At 39.2% G+C, this 9,354-nt stretch overlaps 1 protein-coding gene across 1 annotated transcript; it reads left to right on the top strand.

The window, feature by feature from the left end:
* Positions 1–5,389: 5,389 nt before the first annotated feature.
* LOC130983006 (uncharacterized) lies at positions 5,390–6,061 on the top strand. Its single transcript, XM_057907173.1, has one exon. The coding sequence runs from the start codon at positions 5,390–5,392 to the stop codon at positions 6,059–6,061; it is 672 nt and encodes a 223-aa protein (XP_057763156.1).
* Positions 6,062–9,354: the final 3,293 nt, after the last annotated feature.

The raw sequence follows: 9,354 nt of genomic DNA, 5'->3' as shown, positions 1-9,354 counted from the left end.
AAGTTAAATTCGATCTGAAAGAAGACGAATATCTGGAGATCCAAGAGCAAATTCAAAACAGAGGCTGGGAAATTCTAGCTTATCTTGAGACAAAGGTGGGTAGAAACATGGTTCAGGAATTCAACTCAAATCTGTGGCAAACAAAGAGGCAGAGAATGACTGGAACCACTTTCTATACCTTTCGAACCATGGTCAGAGGGAAGATGATTCACTTCCACCTTGACAAAATAAGAGAGGTCTTCAAGCTGCCTCAACTACAAGATGATCCAAAATCCTTTAATAGGAGAATGGTGTGTGATGATAAGCACTTGGACCAAATTCTAGAGGACATATGCATCCCTAGAACCAAGTGGACAACCAGCACAAAAGGTGTTCCAAATCAACTCAAGAGAGGGGATCTCAAACCAATTGCTAGGGGCTGGCTGGATTTCATTGGGTGTTCCATACTGCCTTCCAGCAACCGCTCCGAAGTCACTATCAAGAGAGCAGTGATGATCCATTGCATTATGCAAAGAAATGAAGTGGAAGTTCATCAACTGATTTCTTGTGAGCTCTACACAATTGCAAATAAGAACTCCAAGGACGCCAAATTGGCTTACCCAAATTTGATTCCTCTGCTATGTAAAGAGGCAGGGGTGAAGATGGGAGTAGATAAGTTTATCCCAGTCGAACATCCAATCACCAAGAAGTCAATGGAGGGACAGCAAGTACAAGAAAACTCTATCAAAAGGAGGGCGCAGGAGTTCATCCCAAAATTCCCTCAAATTGACTACTGGACCCACCTAGAAGCATCTGTTACCAAGCTGCAAAAAACTATGGATCAACTCAAGGAAGAACAGCAGAATCAAAATTTTATGACCTGCAAACTGCTTAAGGAACAGGAGAAGCAAGGGCATGAACTACAGGAGATGAAGCATCAAAAGCTTTCACTTGAAGGTCCAGACAACCCACAAATTGAAGGAGCATCCTTCTCCCAAAATAAAGGTTGTTGAGTCCTAATCTTAATTCTGTGATAACTTCTGTAACAACCTTGGTTTTCGAGTACGCGAGATCTTTTTTGAAAGTACGGAGAACTTTGGAGGATCAGTAAGGGAAGAAGCTCTGATAACGCAGTCACGAAGAACATAGTTTTTGAACCGTTTCAGTTAGGAGTTTTGATCCGATTTTTCGAAAATAGTCTCAGTTTGATGAACCGGACTTGATTCATGAGAGAAGAGAGATAATAGGGTATTATTATCATTATATTAGTATTAGAAGCTTCTTGAATAATATTATAAGGTTACCTGGTCAGTTTTAGTTAAAAATAGAAAATCGGTTTAACCGGGTTCATAGTTTACTGGTGCAGCTTAGCACTAGCACTCTCTGATGACTTTAGCAATGCTAAGGCCTCATTATACATGTTTTATTCTCATAATAAATATGTTACTAGTGTCATTTATGCTAGTAGTTCAGAAAATAATTTTTAGAGATGTTTTTGCAAGTGTTCCGATACATCTAGTTTTAGTAGTTATACACCTGAGATATTTTAATATTATTTTAATCCACCTCCAAGCCAACCAATCACAACTCACCCTACACCCCCAAAACCCCCAAGGCTGGATCATTTTCACTTTGTGGCCGAAAATAGGTAGAGAGAAAAAGAGAGAAAAGTTCTTAGGTCCAAATCTTCAAAGCTTGATTTCTGTTGAACTAAAACTCAAATCAAAATCCCAATACGACCAAAATGATCCTCTCTTCTTTCTCTACATGATCATATGACTTATCAAGGCAGGAATCAAGGTGAGTTGGCTGTACCATCTCTCTTTTTATTCGGTTTCAAGGAAACATGCTTAAATATGTGTTTTCTTGATGTTCTTCCTTAGGAATCATGCTTAACTTGACTTGAGGGCCAAGAAACGTGACTTTCCAGAAAGCATAAGGTTAGAAATCACCTCCTAACGTGCTGAGGGATATTTGGTTAGTTGAGGGTTTTTGGATTTAAAGTTGTTCTTGATGTGATTTAGGAGGAAAAAGTGCTTACGGACCACCTGGAAGTTTAACTGAATTAGGAGCAGCAAAACCAGGTAGGGTGTCACGAAATTAATCTTGATTATTTGTGTTTGAGTTGTGTGAATGTTGTATAATTTGGCTGTGCTAAAAATTGGTTGCATATATGATTGATTCTTGGTGAAATTTTGGTGAAATTTTGATGAAATTTGATGAAATTCAAGCTTTAAGTTCATATTCTTGGAGCATCTGGGAAAACGAAACCCTAGGCCTAAATTGAGGTTCAATTTGTGTTAATATCATGTGGAAAAGATGGGGTTTTAGTGGCTGCTAATTTATTATGAATTATGGTAAAAATCGGTTGCTGAAAAGACTGAAAAACGGGTAAAAACAGAGAAAGAATCTGAAGAATTTATGAAGAACATGAAGAACACTTTTGAGTGTGATGAAGAACTATTAAGAACAGGCTTTATATCCTTAAAAGGGCAAGGAAGTAAAAATTTTGGTGTTTAAGGGGTTATTTAGTAATTTCTGAAAGTTAGGGTGGTTAAAGTAGAAATATTAAAAGTTACGGGTGGTAAAAAGTGAATTTTAAAGGTTAAAAGTAAAAGGTAAGTTAATTTTGGAAAATTTATAATAAAATAATAAATAATAATAAAATATTAAATAATAATATTTAATTAAAAATAATATTTTAATAAAATAATAAAATAATGCAGAAAAGACAGTTTTATGTAAAAGCTTTAGAAAGACAGCTTTAAGCGCAGGATCTCATAATTACCTTCATAAGACACTTAGGGAGTGGTAAAAACATATTAGTGAGGCAAAGATAAATAAAAGATAAAAATTGAAGAAAAGATAAAAATTGAAGTAAAAGTCTGTAAAGCATCAATGACAGAAAAACAAACAGAGACCAGCAAACGAACTAGGGCAACATAGTTAGTCTTTGAATAGCGAATAGGGTTAGGTATTATATGAAAAGTTAAATTGTTTCAGTATAGACTTAATGAACCTATACTTGGGGTAGGCTAACTAATCATACCGAAATTTACATAAGCTTTAAATACATAAGTTAAACAGAGAAAGCAAAATAAAGAAGCACAGAGAAAAGAATAAACAGAGCAGAATAAAGAGACAAAGAGAAGAGAGTAATATGATAAAGAGCAGAGGACCTATTAAGAGGTCATTTGTTGCATTAAGGCAACCCCAGAGATATCTATATGTTCATCTTCTATATTGTGGCAGTCAGATGGATGATGGCGCGACCACTGAGAAACGCTTGCCTGCGGTACAGATCCATATTTTATTTCTGTAAGGTAGAGGGATTATTTCCTACTACAGAAGTACCGTGATCACCTGTTCTATTTCTATAGTGGCAGAGAGGTTATTTCCTATATACAGAAGGTGTGTCGACATACATCCCTGTAGTGGCAGACGTGTTATTTCTTGCGTGCAGTGGACCCTATGGTGGCAGAGGGGTTATTTCCTGTACACAGGGTTATTTCTGGCTGTTAATGCTGGGTTACGTCGGGAGCGGGTAGAAACCGACAAAAGAGCTCATTACCTGCACTAGGACAAGACATGCATCATTCTTGTGTGCGCATTATTCTCTTTTGCATTCCTACTTGTGTGTAATTTATTTCTTTGCTTGAGTGCTATGTCTATGCTTTGTTTTCTTGTATTCTTTTTTTTTGTTCTATTTTCTATTTTTCTATCTATTTTTAGTTCTGTTTACTACTTTACTGTATCATATTATCCATCTGTTAATCAAAACCGAATAAATGAATGTAACTAGCAACCCCGACCCTACTAAGAACTTCCTAGTTCTTACCCCTTCTCTCCCTTCCTTCCCCTCAGATGGAGACGGGTGTGATCTTCTATGAGTTCGAGGACCCTTACGTCTACGAGGATCCGGTACATCACAATTACTTCATCATGGGATTGGAGCCTTGTATTAGACGATATGCGTTACCTAATCGAGCCTTTCAACATCTTTTGTCTAGCCCGCATTTTGATCGGATGCTCCTTACGACTTTCCCTTATCCTGGTTACATCCTGACGCACCTGTACATCCTTTTCCTGATGATCATGAGCACCCTATACCGGCTCAACCTTTGAATGAGTTGGAACCTGAGCCTATCATTCCTGATGAGCCCGAGTTAACTGGTGACTACGTACCTGTGATACCACCAGAGTGGGATTTTCCCCCTGAGCCGATCCCTGATTTTCCACAGCCTGATGAGCCGGCACTACCGGACGGTGGCATAGTCCCTATATACGCGAATGGACCTGTGCTCGCGAATGGTTTTGTACATAGTGACAGCAGTGTTTCTGGTGGATCTGAGGGTATAGCTGTAGCTGCGGACGATGAGGAGGAGGATGATCCTGAGATAGAGATAGAGCAGGATAAGGAGATGGATGAGCCTCACGGCGATTCTCCGAACGGCCTCGTGTAGATATAGTTTGACTGCAGAAGGGGCATTTTTTTTATGACACTCTAGTCTGACATTATCTGTTAGTTAGTCTCTCACTTGTGTTAGTACACCCGAGAGCTAGGAGCTATATAGTGGTTAGGCTAGCTTGGGCACCAGTTTAGCGGCTTTTTGCATGGGCCAGGCCCTGAGAGTGTCGTGTATATATTAGCTACATAGGATGACGAGGATGTAGACTGACTTGATCTTGTGTAAACGCTACATGTTTTGTTATAGTGTAAATGATGTATATTATCAGCTGTATTTCTATGTTTCTTTATGCCGCTTTTCTATTACTCTCAATGTATGCTTGTTTATTTTACCTAAACATCCGCAACGGAAAAAAAAGTTACTCGTAAAATTGGCATCGCTCTAACAAGGAACATGCTCATATATAAAATAATAGTTAATAATTAGGAAGGATAAGTTAGTAACACTTAGCTTCTTGTATGACCATGGCATACTAGGAGTTGGGTCGTTACAGTTTGGCATCAGAACAGTTCGTTCCCAATAGAGCATGAGGAGTGGACTGACTATGCTTCATTGCATACTCTACTTGTGTGTCTCATGCTGTTAGGGTATCATTAAGATACATTTGGCATGAATGTATATGAGTGATTATTTTGGGAATGTTCGTGCCTTACTTGAGATATTAAGACTGATCACCTTAATGTAGATTGTTTGGTGCGGACAGGACCTTAATGACTGCGAATAGGCATAGTTTAAACGAGCTCCAAACGATGAATTGATGCGAGGCACAGCTATCCTCATAGCTGTTATGATCTCCATGGCTATGGCTATGTTAGATTTGGATGCTGTAAGGAACGAACGCTTGTTTTACTTGTGAGGAATCTGGACACACAACTAGGATCTACCCAAGAAAGTTTGTTTAGAATCTAGCGCGAACCCACCAATAAGGCCGAGTGTTTGCCATGACTACTGATGATGCTATGCAATCAGACGCCTTGATCCAAGGTCAGTGTTATGTCAAAAATCGATTTCTAACTGTACTGTATGACTCGGGTGCATCGCATTCCTTTATTTCTTTAACTGTTGCTCGTGAGTTGGGACTAGATTTTTCTGAGTTGAACTTTGATCTAATTGTCCATACACCTGCATCCCAAAATGTTTTGACTAGTTTAGTGTGCCTGCAAGTACCGTTCACTATTAGGAATAGAACTTTTATACATGATCTAATCTGTTTGCCTCTATGTGGTTTAGAAGTTATTCTAGGATTAGATTGGTTGTCCAAGTATCATGTTTTCCTTGATTGCTTTGAAAGAATTGCTGTTATTCCATCTGATAGTTTAGATATTAAACCATCTCTGCCATATACTTTATATCTGAATTCTGTAAGACTTACCTTAGACGGGAGTGACTGTGAGGGGTACATTCTGTTAGCGGCTAGCTCAAATGATAGTGAATTAAGCTTAGAACGAATCCGAGTGGTGAAGGAATTTCCTGATGTTTTCCCGGACGACATACCTGAATTTCCTCCTCAGCGAGAGATAGAATTCAGTATTGAACTAGTACCTGGAACCGGACCAATTTCCATAGCACCGTACCGGATGTCACCACTAGAACTTGCGAAATTAAAGAAGTAGTTGGATGAGCTACTTGGAAATAAATTTATTCGTCCCAGTGCATCACCTTGGGGAGCTCCGGTATTGCTAGTAAAGAAGAAGGATGGTGAAATGAGACTTTGCGTAGATTATCGACAGTTAAATAAAGTCACTATCAAGAACAAGTATCCACTTCCACGGATAGATGATTTTGTGCATCAGTTGAAAGGTGCAACTGTGTTCTCGAAGATTGATTTGCGATCGGGCTATCACCAGATTCGAGTGAAAGAGTCAGATATACCGAAGACTGCATTTAGAACTCGATATGGTCACTATGAGTATACGGTTATGTCGTTTGGACTAACTAATGCTTCTGCGATTTTCATTGATTACATGAATCATATTTTTCGTTCATACCTTGATCAGTTCGTAGTAGTTTTCATAGACGATATTGTCATCTATTCGAAGACAGAAAGAGAGCATGAAGAGCATCTAAGGACTGTATTACAGATATTGAGGACTCGGAAATTATATGCTAAACTATCAAAGTGCAAATTCTGGACAGAGAAGGTGACGTTTTTGGGACATGTTATATCACAGGAAGGAATTGCAGTGGATCCTTCGAAAATTGAAGCAGTAGTGCAGTGGGAACCACCTACGACCATTACAGAAGTTTGGAGTTTTCTCAGACTTGCTGGCTATTACCGGAGGTTCATCAAAGGATTTCACAGATAGCCTTACCTTGGACTTACCTTACACGAAAGGAAGTTCCATTTATCTGGACGGCGGAGTGTGATAGAAGTTTCAAGATGCTTAAGGAAAAGCTAACAAATGCACCTGTATTAGTACTACTCGATCCATAGAAACCTTTTGAAGTATACTGTGACGCCTCTCATAAAGGACTTTGATGTGTGCTGATGCATGACAAAAATGTGGTGGCTTATACTTACCGGCAGCTGAGACCCCATGAGCAAAATTATCCGACGCATGACTTGGAATTGGCTGCAGTGGTGTTTGCTCTGAAGATCTGGAGGCACTATTTGTATGGCGCTCAACTAGAAGTTTTCTCTGACCACAAAAGTTTAAAGTATATCTTTGACCAGAAAGATCTTAACATGCGACAGCAAAGGTGGATGGAGTTCCTGAAGGACTATGATTTTAAGTTAAGTTATCACCTAGGAAAAGCGAACGTGGTGGCAGACGCCTTGAGCAGGAAGAATTTGAGTATCTCTTGGATGATGATAAAAGAAGAGAAGCTACTTGCGGAATTTGAGGACCTTAAGTTGGCTATGACTGAGACGTCAAGTGGAGTCTGTTTGGCACAGTTGCATATAACACCAGATTTTAAGATTAGGATTCAGCAAGCACAAGCACAGGTCTCAGAAATGATGGTGATGCTGAGACGGATGAAAGTAGAGGAACCAGAAGCTGTAAAACTAGATCGTAACAGTCTCTAGAGATACAAGAACAGAATTTGTGTGCCTAGCTCTGGAGATTTACGGCAAAGGATTCTTGCAGAAGCTCATCAAAGTAGATTTTCGATATATCCTGGAGTAACAAAGATGTATCAAGATTTGAAACAAATGTTCTGGTGGCCGGGCTTAAAAAAAGAGGTAGCTGATTATGTCTCAAAATGTTTAACCTGCCAGAAGGTGAAGGTGGAACACACCAGAAACCACCAGGAACCCTGCAGCCCTTAGAAATACCACAATGGAAATGGGAGCAGATCACTATGGATTTTGTCACGGGATTGCCAAGGACCTCAACAGGACACGATGCCATTTGGGTAATTGTGGATAGGTTGACAAAATCAACGCACTTCCTTCCGATTCGAGTTGACTATACATTAGAAAGGCTGTCACGGATATATATTCAAGAAATCATACGATTGCATGGAATACCTTCGTCAATTTTTTCAGATCGAGATCCGAGGTTTACTTCCAGATTCTGGGGAGCTTTTCAAAAAGCTTTAGGAATAGAACTGCATATGAGTACAACATACCATCCTCAGACAGACGGACAGTCAGAGCGGACAATCCAGACATTAGAAGACATGCTAAGATCTTGTGTGATGGATAACCAAGGCAGTTGGGATAGGTATTTGCCATTGGTCGAGTTCGTCTACAACAACAGTTACCAACAAAGTATCGGGATGGCACTATATGAAGCTTTCAACGGAAGGAGATGTCAGACACCATTATGTTGGAATGATGACGAAGAAGCTAGTGTCTTAGGTCCAGACTTAGTGCAAGAAACTATTGAGAAGATAAAGGGGATTCGTCAGAAGATCCAGACAGCACAGAGCCGTCAAAAGAGCTATGCCGATAATAGACGTAGACCCTTAGAGTTTAGTGAGGGAGACCATGTCTTTCTTAAAGTAACCCCGACTACTGGAATATGTAGAGCCCTTAAGACTAAAAAGCTTAACCCTCGATACATAGGACCTTTCCAAATCCTTAAAAGAGTCGGTCTAGTAGCTTATCAAGTAGCCCTTCGGCCATATCTATCAAACCTTCATGATGTTTTTCATGTCTCGCCACTTAAGAAATATATTCTCGATAAGAGTCACATTTTACAACCAGAAATAGTATAGTTACGAAACAATTTGACATATCAAGCATTACCAGTTCAGATCGTAGAAAGAAGTGATAAGCAGCTAAGAGGCAAAACTGTTCGCCTAGTCAAAGTAGCTTGGGGACAAAGAGGAGAAGAAGAGCACACTTGGGAAATGGAAGATAAGATGAAATCTGATTACCCGCATCTATACTTAGGTAACTGAAATTTTGAGGGCAAAATTTTCTTTTAGGAGGGTAGAATGGAACAACCCCGGTTTAAGAGTACGCGAGATCTTTTTTGAAACTACGGAGAACTCCGGAGGATCAGTAAGGGGAGAAGCTCTGATATATCATCAAGTATCTCAATCCTCATTGTCATTATGCCATCTTTAATTTAGAACCTTTTCCGAGGCAAGCTCGATAACGCAGTCACGAAGAACATAGTTTTTAAACCGTATCGGTTAGGAGTTTTAATCCGGTTTTTCGTAAATAGTCTCAGTTTGACGAACCGGACTCGATTCATGAGAGAAGAGAGATAATAGGGTGATATTATCATTATATTAGTATTAGAAGCTTCTTGAATAATATTATAAGGTTACCTGGTCAGTTTTAGTTAAAAACAGAAAATCGGTTTAACCGAGTTCACAGTTTACTGGTACAGCTTAGCACTAGCACTCTCTGATGACTTTAGCAATGCTAAGGCCTCATTATACATGTTTTATTCTCATAATAAATATGTTACTAATGTTATTTATGCTAGTAGCTCAGAAAATAATTTTT

This window comes from Arachis stenosperma, chromosome 1 (assembly GCF_014773155.1).
Source record: "Arachis stenosperma cultivar V10309 chromosome 1, arast.V10309.gnm1.PFL2, whole genome shotgun sequence".
Taxonomy (NCBI): Eukaryota; Viridiplantae; Streptophyta; class Magnoliopsida; order Fabales; family Fabaceae; genus Arachis; species Arachis stenosperma.
The sequence above is the reverse complement of the archived record's forward strand: the minus strand, read 5'-3'. Positions and strand labels throughout refer to the sequence as shown.

Excerpts from the sequence above, each read along its gene's own strand:
- LOC130983006 (XM_057907173.1), top strand. The coding sequence starts at position 5,390 with ATGACTACTGATGATGCTATGCAATCAGACGCCTTGATCCAAGGTCAG.